This window comes from Astatotilapia calliptera, chromosome 10, assembly GCF_900246225.1.
Source record: "Astatotilapia calliptera chromosome 10, fAstCal1.2, whole genome shotgun sequence".
Lineage (NCBI taxonomy): Eukaryota > Metazoa > Chordata > Actinopteri > Cichliformes > Cichlidae > Astatotilapia > Astatotilapia calliptera.
The window spans coordinates 9926764-9944530 of record NC_039311.1 but is presented as its reverse complement, the minus strand read 5'-3'; the positions used below and the strand labels follow the sequence as shown (position 1 = coordinate 9944530).

Genomic DNA, 17767 nt, shown 5'->3' with positions numbered 1-17767 from the left:
TGTTTGGTGCTGCCAGTGGTCCACATCCAGTTCTATGAGCTGGAAGGAACATGGCTGGAAGAATATTATTAGATACTTCAAGACACCATATCAGGAGAGATATAAAGGGGCTCATATGCAATGCTGGAGACAATGCGGCTCGACTGTTGCTAACCATTTTCATGTCTTTTTGGACTGTCCCAAGTTAAAAAATTTCTGGATGGGTGTCCAGGCCTCCTTAAGCGCATTCTTTAACGTTCAAATGCCTTTAGATTTTAAGGTCTTATACATGGGTCTGGTCCCTTTTCTGGAACGTAGGAGTGAGATTAAGTTGGTGCAATTACTCTTGGTGGCAAGTAAAAAAACAATTACTAGAAGATGGTTAAGCCCAGTCCAGCCTACCCTGGATGACTGGTTTGGGATCATTTTAGAGATATTTGGGATGAAAAAACTGTCATATCTGTAAAGAAATCAAAAGGCCAAATTCCACTAAATTTGGAACAATTGAATCCTATTCATTACCCCCACAAGAGCTGACTTCACTTGATCTCACTGTTACTTGTATTTTTGTAATCTACTTATCTAATTTCTGACAATTGTTAATTCACTTTTTTTTAATTTACTTATATTACTATTGTTTATTTATTAATTTATTTATTTGTTTACCATGGCAGCAGCATGGGCATCCCCCCAGTTCGTGTTTATAGTTCCATATAATGTGTTGTGTATCTCCTTCTGGAGAGCATGTGAGCAACTCTCCTATAGCCAGTGGAGGATAATATGCACCTGTTGATCACTGTGTTTATCATTTGCTCTCCTGGACTTAATCTAAAAACCTGGAAGGACTCTGTTCCCATGTTATTCATATACTGCTGTGCAGATGGATTTTTCTTGTCCATTCCAAATAAAGATATAATAAAAAACAACAACAAACAAAACAAAAACCGAATGGCCCCGTTATAGAAGGCCGAAGCTGCAGACTCTTTCTGGTCAGAAAAATCTGTCTCCAACAGATGCTGTCTGTACAGCTCAGTGGATAGCAATATTTTAATACTGGTTCACAAAAGTACAACTGAAAATGCTGCAAAATGTTGTGGTTGTTACTGTTGATTGGTTTCGCTTACTCAGCGTCTTTCTGTGGTAAGAATTGCGGCACTGTGTTGTTTATCACATTCTCACTATGTCAAGGTTTCTTAAAAATATCTTAATATATATATAGGTGAACATAAAATTAAGTTTTTATTATTATTTTATTATGTGTTAATTTATGATTGTTAATTTATTATAAATAATACAAAACTATTTATCCAGAATCTTCATTTTGACTGTCGAAACAGTTCAATTTAAAAGATCTCACTATTTTACAGCAGTAAAACAATTCCCCGTCTGTCTTTCTGTATTTCTTATCACTGTGTCAAAAGCGGGACAGGAAGTTGTAATATACATATATGTAATGTGTACAGTTTGTTATAAACTATTTATGGGCATATGCGTGGCATCGCAGTGGTCTGGTTCAGGAAACACTTACATCATGAAACTTCAGGTGTCTGCTGCTGCTACGGCAGACGAAACTACGTGCGCGTCCCCGCCCACCTGTGAAACCGCCTAAAAAAGCTCGCTCCCGTTATTTCCTCTCCATTCAAGGTGCGGCAGCCAAGCAGGTGCGTGAGGAATCGTCGAGAAATCATATAGCTGTTGTTTGCTAACTTTATTTTTTAAAGCTAAGGAAAACGTGCCTAGATAGCAAAAGACGAGCCAGTTTTTTTTCCTCGCAAGGAAGCAGACTTGTTTTTTTAAAGAAGAGAGAAGTCTGTGTCTTGAGGAGTACCTGAACAGGTGAACAGCGTCCTTTGTTGTTTCAAAGTCAAGTCGGAGAAGAAGTAGAAATGGCTAACTCGGGTCTTCAGATTCTGGGATTCGCCCTGGCTCTTCTGGGCGTGATTGGACTCGTAGTTGGTACAATTATGCCCCAGTGGAAGATGTCTGCCTACGTCGGGGACAACATCATCACTGCGATCTCCATGTACGAAGGACTGTGGATGTCCTGTGCGTTCCAGAGCACAGGTCAAATGCAGTGTAAAGTGTACGACTCCATCCTGCAGCTCAACAGTAAGTAACACGGTTGATGGCTTTTAAATAAGTACGAGCGTCCACATAATTTCTCTCTGTAATGGGCCAAATAGTTTAAAAGTTTAACGGCAGGCTCCGGCTTACTGTGAATACTGCGGCAACTTGTTGTACTGTCATTGTTCCTAAGATAGAAGAGGAAATTTTAATGTCTGGTAGGAAGTGACTTGCAGATTGTGCCTACTTTAAATCTTTCTGTTAACTTTTTGGCGCAGTCTGTAGCTTGGTTCTTGGTTTCCTAGAACTGGTCTAACCGGTTTAATCACTCGTTCTTTAATTTTCCTGTTTAAACCACCGAGGAAGGCTACACCTGCGCAGAGCAGCTCAGGTTCATAAAGGCTTTTAACGGGCCAAATGTTTAAACTTATCTTCTATTTTACACAAGGGAATGTCTGTGCACACCTTGGCAATGATTACCTATAAACCATTGTATGATAGAGAACACCCCCCCACCCCCCCCCCACCCACATGTGGAGCTTACCTTTCCGTGTGGGAGTTTATTTGACACCATTTACTCATCTATGTCTGAAGGCCATATGCAAAACCTTTCTCTATAGAGCAGAGCCACAAATGTTTCTAACAAACACCGAATGGCAGCTCCTTTTCGACTATATTCCAGGGGAAAAGCAAAAAAAGTGTAGTTGGGTGATGGAGCTGTAAAGTCTAGGTCATTCTTGTTGACCAAAGAGTTCTTCCTGTCGTATTCCAACCATCTTTATGGCTCTTATCTCTTATTATAAATCAGTGGCAAAAGTAGGTTAATAGTAGCAGGGCAGCTTTATTTCCCGTGCTTCAAATTTAGCTGATCGAAGCTGTGCCCTGGGGTCAAACTGCCTGAAAGTCACTGTGGGACAGATCACATAACTTGTAGTTGTGAATAGCTAATTCACTTGATGGTTCATAGACCATTTGTTTCAATGAACAAACACAAACCCATCTGTATCAGGGCTTTTTTTTTTTTTTGGGGTTATTTGTCAAAACATTTGATTACAATATCTGCGGCAGTGCCGTATCACCTCTTCAAACATGAACCCAATCCAACTCTGATAAGTACTGTGTGATTAAACCTGGTGGTTAGATATGGAGCAAGTGAGTAAATAATGGCCTGTTGTTCAGAAATGGATGCTTGAAATTTCTTTACCAACAATGGATACCAAAACTGGGGAAGGAAAAACACGAATTCAGAAGTGCGAACAAGTCGTTTCTGAGCTCGTTGTCTGATTTTTAGTGAAACCCAGATTCTGTCAGATGGTGTGGGTTTTTTTTTTTTTTTTTTTTTTTTAATAAACAAAGTGTGCACCTGCTTTAAAATGTGATCTGTTAGTGCCTAAGGTTGGGAGCGTCTTCCTGAAATGAAACCTGAAACCTGGTTAGACCTGTTTCAGACTCTCATGCATGTACTGCCAGGCTCCCAACCCCCCAACCCCTCCCCCTCGAGCTTTGTTAGACTTCCGGGTAGAGCCAGTTTCTGTGTGTCGTTGTTATAGGGAGTGGCAGTGAGACACAAGAGACGGGTCTCTCTGTTGTGTGTTTGTGTCTGTATTTCCACCACCTTCTTCCACATAGAAAATCTAAACACATAAGTCTGCAAATATAAGTGACAGCTTAGTATAGTTACCAATAAATTGCTGCAGGAAAATGCTGCTGTTTTGCTTACTGTTTTCTTTTTACCTCCTTTTAGATTCACGGTAGTAAATCCTACAGCCTGTCACCACACCCTTGTAATCCATGTAACATATTACAGAGTGCTTCATGTTTGTCACATTAACTGATGGTTTAACCCTGGCCCTTGTGTTTTTGTTTTTTTTTTTAAACCAGGTGCTCTTCAGGCAACCCGCGCCCTCATGATTGTGAGCATTATTGTAACGCTGGCTGGTCTGGGTGTAGCTTGCATGGGGATGAAGTGTACCAACTGTGGCGGAGATGACAAAGTGCGCAAGTCCCGCACTGCAATGGGTGGTGGAATTATTATCTTGATTGGAGGTAAAGAGCAATCTGACTTGGTTGTCTTTAATTTTTATTTATTTATTTTTAAAAGGTTAACAGAGTGAATAATGTTGTTGTGTATTCTGCCACAGCTTTGTGTGCCATTGTTGCCTGCTCTTGGTATGCGAATGACATCATCCGGGCCTTCTACAACCCTTTCACCCCTGTCAACACTAAGTATGTACATTACGATCTCAAACTGACCTTTGTGTACTCTGAATATCGAGTCATCTTGGCATAGTTCATCTGTTTGACTGACTAACTTTTTTTTCTAGGTATGAGTTCGGTGCTGCCATCTTCATTGCCTGGGCTGGTGCGTTCCTGACCGTTGTGGGAGGCGGCATTCTGGCAGCAAGCTGTTCAAAAAGCAAAGGACGTCAAAGTGGACCAAAGTATCCCATCTCCAACCCCAGATCCAGTGGTAGCAACAAGGATTATGTATGAACAGGAACGTTCCTGGTTTGAGGCTGAAGGAACACTTTAACATTTACACTCGTCCAACTAAGAGATTGAAGCATTGCAAAGATGTATCGCAGGAGGTGGAGACCTCACTTTTTATTTTGTATTTTAGTTTCACCAGTACTAACCTGTGATGTTACTCTATTTTATTAAATTCAGTAAAATATTTTAAATGATGGCTGTTTACCTGAGACCAAGATTATTGGCTTTGTTTTGTCTGGATCTGTACCTACTGCTCGCGTGCTTATCTAATGTACACCACACCACCACCCACGTACTATGTCAGTCCTGCCTCATTCTGCCAAAATGCTGTACTGTGACACTGGCAGTAGACCCTTTAGATCAGTTACAGGTTTGGTTCAGTGAACCTCTGCAATGCACTTTGGTGTCTGAAGAGCTTTGGGGCGCGCCAGTTGTAAGCAAATCTCTCCCCCCCCCCAAAAAAAAAAAAAACAACTAAATTCTGGCATGTGGCTGTGTTATCTTGCTGCTGCCATCAGAGTGCCATAACACATGAGGGAGCATAGTGGGTCAAGTTGCCAGCTATGTCAACAATTGGGCAACAAATCCCCCCAAAACAAAAAAACATGTGTGAGGACTGAATGCATAATATTTAACCTGCCATCCAAGATGAGAAGCTCTGTGCTACCAATATTTTGTTTCCCCTGTGTAAACACACAAATCATACAACCACAAACCATTATAGTTTGTTTTGTTTTTTTTTAATCATTTGCAGGAGTGAATTTGGAACTACAAATACGGATTTTTCTAAATTTCTAGTGTTTTGCTGAGAAATGTTGTGACCTTGTCTTTGACTTTGTCTTGATTACTGTTGTTTTGTTTTGTCACAATATCTGTTGCATACAATAAATTTTCAGTTTTTAAAAAAGATTTTTTTTGTTTTGTTTTTTATTTGTAAATTTGTGTTGTGCATTTAAAAATGGAAAGAATTTCTGGCTTTTAGATTTGCGCCATCTCAAAATGAAGACAATGAAAATATGGAGTATTGCAGTGCAGACATATCAGACTCCAATTGCAGATAAATTTCTTATTGAGGAGGCTGAAATCATGAAGGCCACACAGTTCTCCTTCTAAAGGAAAGCCATCTTCCTTCCTTCACACATAATTTAGCTGGCTGCTTTGCTTTGCCTTTAATGCCACCTAGTGGTGTGTATCTCTCTCTATATATCTCTCTATATATAGCTATCTATATAGATATCTATATCTATATCCTCCTCGCCGTTTATGAGGCTGTAGTGTCTTCCTCATAACCTACTTATACTGGTTTTTCTTAAAAGGGTCAAACCTTTAACGCCTCTCTGCCAGTGTCCCTCACCCTCAAAAAAAGAAACACATCTATTGTCTTGTCCTGTAAGATTCAATTCAATTGCTTTTGGTTTATTGTCATATATAACAGTGGCGTTCATGTTCATTTTGTTTTTAAAGTTGAAAAACATTTGTCTAAATTCTGAACACCATACATCCCCTACTCTAATCAGCCAGATAGCACTGCTAATCAGAAACGTACCTCGCTGAATTGAAGGGACTTTTACTATACACGTAATAGAAAGCCACATTGATACAGAATACTTATTAAATAAACAGGGTCTCTTGCACGAGGCTTCTCGTGTTATAGGAACAGTTCACCTCACAGAGCTATTTATCCACCTGCATTGTTTGGGCATAGGCATGTGTACCCTTTCTTTAATACATCAGGATCAACCTTGTGGGACTCAAAATGTAAAAATAAATAAATCTATAAACCTTGTTATAAAACAACATTAACTGTACTTCTACTAAACTACATCCACACACCAGAAGAGAGGGAAGCCATCAGTGTTTAAAGCATGACCACAAGCCCATTGTCACACTTCCCTCTGCAGTGTGAGTTGGCAGGTGTGGTTCAGCAAAGAGGTACTTACTGCATGAAACTGCAGTTTTTCCTTAAAAAAAGAAACAAAAAACACCACATCCTGTACCAATTATTTCCATTATAATCAAGGGAAGGCAGATGCTTAACATCTCCCATAACAGGCAGCTTATACGAAGAATCTAAATAACCAGTAAAATATGTACACTTAATGTGGGGGTGAAGGTTCCCTTTCAAGCGGCACAATCATTCACATGGTAAGCCATTTGCAGGTTGCTGCAGCACATCTGAATATTTGAGTAAAATGTGCTGACACCGGAGGGGTTCTTTATAGTGGTTTGATCAAACAAAATCAAAAGGATCTTGCTTAGAAACGTGGCCAGTGTACACTAAAGTGGCCTTGGCATTTAACAGCATTACAAAGAGAACTTTATAGCCCATCTGCATTTCTGTAAAATGGTTCCTTTGTCAGATGACAAAACGCCTATAAAAAGTTATGTGTTCAAAGGTCACATGGAAACACTTGATTTTGTTGTTTGCCAGTCTCATCGCTTCTGTCAATGAAACACCAAGAGGAATGTTGTAATAACTCAGAAACCTAATTTTAAACAAACAACAATAACAAAGATACACATTTATTATTTTATTTTATCAATTGAGGGACAGTCTGTTGAAAAGTCGTAAAAACTTGACAGCATGGAATGGTCTTGTGTTTTAACAGGCCTCATGCACTGAGAACAGAATAACCACAGTTGGTCAAACTGCATCTTCAAACTTGATACCAGTAGAAATTTCTATGAAACATTAAACAATTCATTTGCAAATTAACTCACACATACAGTTACTGAGCATGTAACCTTTGGCCGCTGGGCTGTCAGTAGGCATGGCAACACAGAGCAAACGGTTTCACAGAGCTGAAATGTGTTATTACTCCACTTCTAGGTTCGTTGCCCAAACAGATTGGCTGAATCGTTTTCCCCTTGGACGGTAAAAATACATCTCCAACACATTTTGAAGGGAGAGAAATCGCTGTCACAGGATTATGATGCAACAAATCTAAAATTATAATAAAGAAACGACAATGTTCTAGAAAGAGTGACACGTGTTCCTGTTCTTAATTATACTAAACCAAACAAACTTCAGAGTATTTTCAGTATTAGATCCCTGGTGAAGCGTGTATTTGTTTTTAAATTGTGTAATAGGTGTGTTTTAACTGTTTCTTAATAAGAGTATATCAAACTTACTAAAGTGGGGAGAGAAAAAAAATATATAATATGAAGAAACATAACATTCTCCACTATCTGGTGCCAGAAATTATAAGTTTAAAACAATGCAAGGATTTATTAAAAAAAAAAAACAAAAACAAAAACAAAAAAAAAAACCCCACCAACAACCCCAAAAACAAAAAAACCTAAGCCCTGTGCTCTTACAAAAGGGTGATGGAGGTGGACTATGCACCAGTACTGCACAGCTACCGCCCCTCACTACCTCTCCAATCTCTTCATCCAGGAGGGCAAATTGAAGTGGCCTATACGTAAAGAGCGATTTAAGGACAAGTGTGAGGCACTCAGTTTGGCTTCAGAGGGTTTAAGAGGTGCTAAGGGCATAAACAAGTTATAAAAATAGATAAAACTGCAACGTCTGTTATTCCTTCAATGCCTGCCTCCACTTCCACAGCTCTGCAATGACCTGAGGAGAAAAAAACCCATATATAAACAGCTGACTTAAATTGTTGTCAAAAACAGAGCAGGTTCATGCAACATGGTCTCTCATTTACTGCAACACAACTTCCTCCTTACTTATGATTGGAATATTTGGACTTTGATGCCCCCTAGTGGCATGACAAATAAATGCCAGTACACCGCCTCCATTTAAATCAAATTACGGCCAGTAGCTACATTTTCACAATAATCTAAGAAAGTAAAAATGTTATAATAGCAGGCAATAGAAATTTGTTGTATACCTTGGGCTCTGTGACCTTGTGACCATGTTTCACAAAGTTCTCAAACTTGGGCTGGGCTTTAGGTAACGTTACTCCCTATTAGGAAAAATATAAACAAATGTAATCAATTTGCAATTTTAATCATGCCAAACAGATTCAAAGGACATCCAAGAACAAACCTTTTTTACTGCCTCCATCATCTTGGCTTTGATCTCTGGCACACTCAAAGGTCCTTTAGGAGTTGGTGGGGTTTTGGGAGACTTGTCACCTTTTCCTTTAGGTGTCTTTTCCTACATTGGGCAAAAAAATAAATACAAATAAATTAAAGTCTAGACATTAGAAGTGTTGAATTTAATTTTTTTAATATATTTGCCTTTGCTCGCCATTCTTGCTCATGTAAACGATTGTTACCTGGTTTTTGGCTGGAGTGTTCGGTTTTGAACTCTTGCCATTCTGTGCAGGTGCTTTGGGTTTGGATGGCGTCTGTTTGGATGGTATAGATTTGGCTGGAGCTGCCTTGGCCTGTAACAAATGGGCAGCTGTCAGTTGCAGAGTGAGCATGTGTAAATTAAGCTTCAATTTAAAACTCCGCGATAAGGATATCTGCTTGCCTTAACGGGAGATTCTTCTTCCATGCTCTCCTCGTTGTCCTCGTCGTCATCAGCCTCATCATCATCCCTGAAGAAATGAGAAAGATTAAAGCAATAGCAGTTCAACTTTTTTTTTTTCCTCAAATTGACCTCTTGCCTGCAGCAAGGTCAAAGCTTAATTAAAAGCAACAGTGCTCCAAACTGTTGTCCTCACCATCCCAGTAGAGAAATGCAACTTAAAGATGAACACAAGTCATAAGGCACTGTAGCCATTTACTGGAGGGAGGAGTGAGGGAGTGGGCTGTTCGATATAACGATATCGGATGATGATATGAAAACTTCTATATATTCTCTTACATTAAAATAACCACACTATGGACGGACAAGCGACTGCTTTTATGCGTTGTTAGCAACCACGATTGCTCCAACATCCGCTTGTTTCCCCCCCCCCACATAAACCTTTCACAATGAAGGTGAATATCCTGTTGAGATTTTTCAAAATAAACAGAATCCCGTGAAATAGTATGCAGTGTTTACGGCCGAGAAGCTAAAAAGCTGTCAGTTGCTAAAAAACAAACAAACCTTAGAACAGGCTTTTCCCTGTAGCACAATGTGTAATAAATACTCAAGAAAATTGTGGCCATTTCAACTTATCTAACACTCAACTCCAGGTATATGACACCCAGCTGAAAACATTTCTTGCAAGTCAAGTTGCCCGAGAATCACAGAATTTACAGAAAAAGTAGAATTTTTGTGATATTGTTGTCAGGACGATAAATGTCTTATATCGGGATATGAGATTTTGGTCATATCACACAGCCTTACGAAGGGCCTCTGTAGCATGAACATGGTTTGGTTTTGAAAAGTCTGACATGGACCAGAAAACTTTTTCCCTAGTTTCAAAATAACAGTAACTACTATGCACACTGTCATGGCTACAAATATAACCAGTTTTTAGATGGTTTCCTACAAGTTTTGCTTTTATCATGTTAGGAAGCAACCTCCATTAAGCATTATTTCCACGCTATTAGCAAGTAACAAATGAGCTCTTATAAAACATGACAGAACAAGTGTTCAAAAGCCATCTGACCTTTGCTATAAATTTTATTTTCACAATTTGAGTTGGTTGGGAAAAAAAAAGAAAAAAAGAAAAAAAAAAAAAAAAGGGTAATTTTCAACAAAAGCCTGCTACACATGCTGGCAGCAAGATGAGCAGAGGTATGTTCTTTTACCAGCAATGCAGTGACGCAAATATGAAATAACGCTTTGCCCAGAGCTGGCCATCTTTAACAACTGATCGCCTACAGTCATCGGCTCTCCAAGAGGCAGAAGGAGGAAAGATGTAAAGCTACCATCTGTTCGCATGAGGACTGCAACTTAAAGACTTCACAGCATTTGTGTGGTCAGACACTCACTCATCCTCCTCATCTTCATCGTCCTCATCGTCATCTTCCTCATCATCATCTTCTTCCTCCACCTCCATTTTCATCTTTTTCTGTGTATGAGATTAAAAGTCAGTCATGCGTTTTACAGTGACAAGTTTACACTTTATACTAAAACCAATTTAAAAAAAACAAAAAACAAACAAACCTGAGACTTTGCAGCAGGGGAAGTGGCAGGCCTTTTCTTTGATGTTATGACATCCTCCTCCTCTTCATCGTCATCCTCATCGTCTTCATCAAAAGACTGATCTGCATCCATCACTGCGGGGGCAATTTACAAGGAATTTATAATAATAATAATAATAATAAAAAAAAAAAAAACTACTCCGTCTGCTGTGCTATGAGGAGTCTTGATTGTGTGAGGGTTTTCGCCACATTCTCCGAATTATGAATACTCACTGACAAGGTGCTGTCCACTGATATGGATCGGACCAGAACCTGCCTTCAGGCGAAAAACTGCTGGGGGCGTGATTGTGTAGCCACCAAGACATGCCTGCAGCAAAACACACAAATAAGCCAGCTGCTGCAAAACTATACAGCGGTTTTTCCTGAGGCAGCACAGAAGCCCCTCAGTGAGGCTAAGGAAGAATAAAGCATAAAATTATTTGGTCGCCAAGGTGTGTTTTCAAGCAGAACGTTTACTTACACTTGGCAAGGTAGAGGGCTTAAGTGAAACCAGAACTGCCTTGACCTTCTGACCCTCTGCGTCCTGCCCTTCTACCTCCACCATATGAAGTTCATCTTTTGTGCTGGGGTCCACACACACCTAAAGACACAACAGAACATTTGATGTTTTGGTGGTGGAAAATTTCAAACTGAAAATGTTAACCAACGATTTGGTATTCACTGTACCACTTGGCTGCATCCTTCTCACACAACCACAAGCAATGTGCTCAGTGTGTGGGACACAATGACATTTCGTACACTGTGTCGTAACAGCTTCAAGTATACAGGGATGAACAAACTGCATGAAAGACACTCACCATCCTCAGATCCAACTGATGCTCCAAGTCATCGTCGTCAGGATTGAAGACCACTTCCTTTCCAGCTTCCAGCACACACCCTGATGAAGAGATTAAAATAAAATTAATTTTAAAAGAATACAAAAGTAGAAAATGAGTAGAACCAATCACTTAGGTGTAAAGCGCTACATATAAGGTGCACACAAGAGGGAGCCCTACAGAACAAGGGGTGAACATTGCCACATGGCAACAGCAGGAATTCCCCTCAAATGAAGAAGGGGAAGAAGTGAAAATCACGTCATCAAAACTTATGCTAAAGTTCTGAAACACCTAGCAAAAGACACGTGCCATGTTAATATTCCAATATGCATCCTCTACAGGTATGACATTTCAATTAACCTTGGTTAAAAGCCAATTGCAGAGCTTTGGATAAGCATCACCAAACTGGAGACAGTCTATTATCAAATTAGAACGATTTGGCTTAGTTTCTGTGTGTGAAAAAGATATTTAGCTCTTGCTCTTTTAGAACCACCTCAGAATTTGCAACATTAAAACAGTACACTGTGACCGTATCTGCTGTTTAAACGATGTCTGAAGTATCCACCCTAAAAGAAGAGGTTAAATTTTAGTTAGTAAGGGGAGCAGAACGACAGATGAAGAATAGAAACACTCTTTAAGATCTGGGGTGGCTTAAAATGCAGTCGCAGGAGGAGCGGTGGGGAGGTCAACGCGGTCCGCGTGTGTTTGAAGCCACGTTGAGACCAATTTCCCCGGCCAGCAGAAAACTGTCAGCTCTAAGAGCTTCAAATGGACAGTTCATCTAAAAAAAAAAAAAGCAGGTGCTTCAGTAGAACAGCAGCGCTAACTCTTTGTTTAAAGAAACTGATCAGATATCAACTCCGTTAATAAATCACTGGGGCCGCCATGTTGATAACCAAGCACGTGTGTGGCAGAGTGGTCTGAAGCACAGCAGCTCAGCAAGACTCATTCAACCTCCTGCCACGACTCATAACAACCAACACCACAAGACATTTTAAATGTTTTAAATGCAAACAGGTCCACTGTCTTCGTCTGGAACAAGGCACGTGTAGCTAAGCATGCTACGTGTCATTTTTTCTGTTGCTAATGCCAAAAAACACGAGAACACAGAATATAAAACAACCTCAAGTCACACATAAAACAAAGTTGTGCTCTCACCGTAAAGGAACGTTTGTGGCGCCATTGGTTCATCTAGCCCGTTCATGTTTGAGACGAGGACGCTGACAAACTCCTTATATGCTGTAGAAGAATAACCAAATGGTACCAGCAGCCACTAACTAACGTGCTACAGCGCTCCCGCTCTTCTTCTTTTCTCAATGAGGCACGGAGCGAAAAAATCAGCCCACACCGCCACCTACAGGACCGCTGCACAGAGCGTCTTAAAGCTAGCTCCATTGTTTGTGTTGGAAAAGTGTAAACGCGCATTGACTGTTAGGAATTACGGTCATTTTGAAATACGTCTCAACACTATAGTCCTTCATTTATTTCCCCATGCATACTACAGTCATTTAAGATGTTTTCTTTACATAAACCTTTAATTTTACGATCCCATCAAACCTATTATGTTCTTCTGTCACTGAAAATCTGTCTGTAGGTGTCAGCAGTGTGAAAAAGTCTCGAGCTCTTCCTTATTTCTTTACAGTTTACTTCCAAGTAGCCAGCCTTTCTTGTATTGTTGTCAATTTTATTTATGTAATGCCAAATCACAGCAACAACAAGGTGTTTTATACTGTAATGGAAAGACACTACAATAATAAAGTATTAAAAAGTATTTTTTTATTTGTTAAGCCACTCAACACTGATCTATCAGTCATTCAAGAATGATTGAATTAGGACGCATAACTCAAAGGATGAACCTTGAACCAATTTAAAGAACCAATTTTAAATTGTCTCTTTAAGCAGTTTACTAGTAGCCCGTCAAAAAATCACATCACTTGTTTCCCTTTTCTGAGTCAATCTATGAGAAATACCAAAGATAACACAGTTTGAAAGGCATAAAACAATATTTTTGCATCACAAGGTAATCCCTAAAGAGCTTTAGCCAAAAACTTGGCATATTGTGGTATGGTGTGCAGTGTGTCCTTAAAGACATAAAGTGAAGGACAAAATAAGTGGCAGGTCTAGAAAAATAATCTCCTGCACATCGACACTATTTGAAAGTAAAAAGTAGAAAAAGAAATCCAACAAAGGCCTGACACAGGACATGAGCGATGCATCTAACTGTTTAGTTGATGCTTCATCACTCAGGGAAGTGAAACGGGGATAGCAGTCTCAGGTGTGCCAAGTTACAGAAGAACTGGACTGAAAATCTGTGGCAACAGGTCTTACGGAATGATTGATACAAACCTGAAATTTCACGTGTGGAGACCCAACAGTGACTCTCTACAGCCACATGTAAAACATGATGACGGCTTTGTCATGTTTTGGGCTCGATGCTGGGATCTTGTCAAAATTGATGAAATTAGGAATGCAGAAAAGTACTGTAAGAATCTGATCACCATGAAGAAAGATTAACTCAAATTTTGCGCAGAACTGTACTCATAATATAAATGCCAAGAAGTTGATAGATGGGCAATTTCTTCACCAAAAATCTTTTTTTCTGATTTTCCCCCACAGTTTGAATAATTGAGCTAAATGAATACAGATGGGTAAGAAGAGAAAAAAAAAGCTAATTAACATGACCCAAAGAGCTTCAACTCTGAGGACTTGCAAATGTCATGGCATATGATTCACACAGTTTTCATACTTGTTACGTCCCCACGATGAAGGTCTAGGGGTATGTGTGGACTGGTAACAAATGGGTCCAGAACAGAATGAAAGGAGAACAGACAGAGGTGCTTAGTAAATAAAATAGTTTTTATTATAGATAAAATTAACATAAGGAGCCGGCAACGCTGTTTTACCAATAACACTAGAAAAAGAAAAAGGTTGCAACAACAAAGAACACAACAACCAAACAAACTCCACACCATGAGGAGGCACTTCCAGGGGCCCACAAGCTCACCCTGTCACTAGCAGCAGCTAGCTTTACTGCTGCCGAGGCCCACAAGCCCACACTACTCATGTGAAGCAGCTACACTGCAAACTGCTTCCACAACTCCACACTATAGGATCTCTCCCGACACCTTCAACACACAATGTGGGAACACCAGAGAAAAAACACTCTCTCATATCCAGTTCATCCCCAGCTTATATGACCTAGGAGAGGTGATTGCTAACTGGGCCCAGGTGGTAAATGAGGCCAATGAACAGCAGCTGTGTCCTGGGGAGAGAGAAGAGCAAGAGAGAGACAGAGGGGTGGAGCAAGAGAGGAAGAGGCGGAGAGAAAACACCACACCCACACAAGGGCAGTTTCAGGAGGCCCAGCTAGGGCCGTAACACCCCCTCCCATAAATACAAACCAGTGGTTTGGCACAGGATGTCCTACACAATTCTTAAATCTATCACCTACCGTGCACCATAATAATGGTTAGGCATACCCTGCCAAATCTGCCAAGACCTTTTTGATGGGTTGAAAACACTGAATCGGGTTGGCTCAAGTCCCTCAACATAGTGTCCCAAGTGACAGCCAGATTTTTTTTGAGCCATCACATATGGAGAACCCAGCGAATAGCTAGAAGGCCTTTCTGAAACACAAAGACACTTCTTCGCTAGCTCATGGCAACAGGCATGCTGGCTAGCCAGAGGTGCAGGTTGGAATGCTTGTGTCACACACAATCTGTCACACTGTAGGTCATCTGGAAGATGGTCAACAGGTGGCAGCTCAGAATTAGTCGACCTCTGACAGTGACCAAAAGACACCACTGAGCAATTATGCTCCAACTGTCGTCTCGGAATGGCAACTTTGTCCGTTTGTGAACCACGATTGACTCCTTTCAAAGCAGAGCCTTTTTGCTTTGAGTGGGCTTTCAAACAGTTAGCAACCAGGTGGCCAGGTTTGTGGCAGAAGAAACAGAGCTTTGTTTTGGCTCTTGAAATCACGCCTGTATCAGCTTTGCTAGCTGGCACACTCCTAGCTCTCGAGACCAACTGTTTCTGTTTGTAGGCCTCACAATTTGCTATCAAATGGCCAGACCTGAAACAGAAGAAAAACTTTCTTTTCACCTTGGGACGGGACACAGGTACCTCGCTCTTTGGGTACGGCACAGCTGGCACATTGCTAACCTTCACTGAGGCATCGCGTCGGTAATGCTTAATGACACTGGTTTTATGGATGAGGGCAAACTCATCAGCCAGTGTTGCAGCCTGCTGTAATGAGGAAACCCTTTGTCCGCTAAGGTGTACTGCGATGCGCTCGGAGACGCAGTTCTTAAATTCCTCTATCAGCATTAATTCACGCATCGACGCCAGGTCTGTAGCTTTGCTGGTGTGAGTACAAGAAAATAATTAGTGTAATATGTGTTAAATTTGTTTAGATCAGAGGAATAGGGAAGGATTTGTTTGTCTGTGTTTTAGTTTGGCTTAGTTGTAGGCCTGAGAGTGTGTAATTGTTTAGAGAGAAATGAATTTATGGATACTGGGGGTCTGCCTGCCATAAAAGGAGACAGGAAGCTACAGTTGGGGGTTGCTGATGCTTATACCTTTAATAAAACTCTTAAGTGTTATACACTTAGAAGTAGGTTTGCAGGAGATTCTCCACATGATCTGTAAATGTAAGACAGCAAGAGGCCAATGGCCCAGTGGATGCAGAGTGGGGGTCTCAGTGTTTGTAATATGTTAACTCTGTTTTCTATGTTGTGTAGAGGAATTGTGTGTAGCTTGGGTGAGATTACTTTTATGACCCCCAGGAAGTCACGTACACAGAGACACACAGTGCTTTGACTGTTATGACGCACCCACACCTACATGCACAGTCACTCACGTGCACTCACATAGACACACGGGTATGCGCACACACAGGCACTCACATGCTCGTGCAGACACACACAGACAGAGTTTCCAGCACACACTGGGGGGTTTTACGATGGGGTCACTTCTACAAAACTGTTTCACAGACAAAGCAGTGAAGGTCTGCAGAGGGACACCGGCCTTGCACGTCTTCCCTTCTAGAAGATGCATGCTTAGATGAAGATGAATAAAGATTTTGTGAAATGACTACTGAGTTCCGGTGCCGTCTCTGGATGCCTGAGGGAAAAAAAAAAAAAAAAAAAAAAAAAAAAAAAAGAACCGGGGTGAAACTGATTTCTTAACACTGGACACCACCGATCAAAAAGCACACTTTTCTTCCTCGCGAAGTCTCAGTAGGATTGACCTTGTCCCCTTTTTAATCCCCGGAAACGCTGCCTATAAGCTTCTGGGACTAGCTCCTAAGCTAGAAGAATGGCACTTTTTAGCTTGTCATAATTCAGACTGTCCTCAGCGGACAATAAGGAACAAACTTCCTGAGCTTCACCTACCAGCTTACATTGTAACAAAATGCCCCACGAATCCCGTGGCCAGTGCAAGGCTGTGGCTATACGCTCAAATGACTCGAAGTAACTGTCGCGGAACACCGGAACCAGACGACTGCTTTTCCCTACATCTGCCTACCGAATGGAGGCAGTTGGAGGAAGGGAAGCCGGCTGGAGTTCCAACTGTTGCAACTTGACAGCTGTCTCCACCTCCACCTCCTTCAATTCAACCTCCCTGGCCCTTGCAAGCTCTGCCTCTAAACGCCTAAGTTACAACTCCTTTAACTGGAACTCCCTTTCACGATCCTCCTTTTCCAACTTAAGACGAGCCAGGCGTACACAGAGCCTAGCATCCTGCTTAGAGCCTACTGATGATTCAATGGAGAGAGGTTCGAAGTGAGGCAGTGTCATCTATTTGTCCTCAGGCAACCCCTGAGCAACAGGCGTAAACACTGATGGAGCTACAGCTTGAGCTGGCACCTGCGGAACAGGCTGAGACGCTACACCATGCTCAGGTGGACTGGCAGACACCGGCAAGGCCACCATCCCTTTCTCCACCAATCCAGACATAAGAGCAGCTTTCAGCTCAGCCTTACGCAGAGCTATGGAGACACAAATGCCATAAATTGCTGCCACCTCATGCAAATCCCTCTTCCTACAGGCGTCCAGCTGGACAAGCGAAGGGTTTGCCTTAAACATGGCAACATCAAAGGTAGCCATTCAAAACTACCTGAGGCTAACAATAACAACAAAGAAACACCACCTCCAACACACAAATCAAAAACAGGTGGGAAATATGTGTGACCACAGGTTAACCAATAAATAAAAATACCATCGACCCTGGCAGCACGGTGGCACGGTGGTTAGCACTGTTGCCGCACAGCAAGAAGGTCCTGAGTTCAATTCCAACATCAGGCCAGGGTCTTTCTGTGTGGAGTTTGCATGTTCTCCCCGTGTTTGCGTGGGTTCCCTCCGGGTACT

The 17767-nt window shown here is 41.2% G+C and overlaps 2 protein-coding genes across 2 annotated transcripts; one reads left to right on the top strand and one right to left on the bottom strand.

Annotated features, from left to right (window-relative positions):
- The first annotated feature begins 1599 nt into the window (after positions 1–1599).
- Positions 1600–5004, top strand: LOC113031118 (claudin-7-A-like). Its single transcript, XM_026183011.1, has 4 exons — positions 1600–2088; positions 3925–4089; positions 4185–4269; positions 4368–5004. Exons 1-4 carry the CDS (start codon positions 1866–1868, stop codon positions 4534–4536), a joined length of 642 nt encoding a protein of 213 aa, XP_026038796.1. The 5' UTR covers positions 1600–1865; the 3' UTR covers positions 4537–5004.
- A 2047-nt stretch (positions 5005–7051) lies between these two features.
- On the bottom strand, positions 7052–12761 carry npm1a (nucleophosmin 1a). The gene is made up of 11 exons (XM_026182605.1): positions 12555–12761; positions 11379–11458; positions 11042–11161; positions 10795–10888; positions 10544–10656; positions 10369–10448; positions 8975–9041; positions 8775–8885; positions 8543–8653; positions 8385–8459; positions 7052–8110 (listed from the first exon to the last, which is right to left on the bottom strand). The coding sequence occupies exons 1-11, from the start codon at positions 12598–12600 to the stop codon at positions 8066–8068; spliced, it is 942 nt and encodes a 313-aa protein (XP_026038390.1). The 5' UTR covers positions 12601–12761; the 3' UTR covers positions 7052–8065.
- Between the last annotated feature and the right edge of the window lie 5006 nt (positions 12762–17767).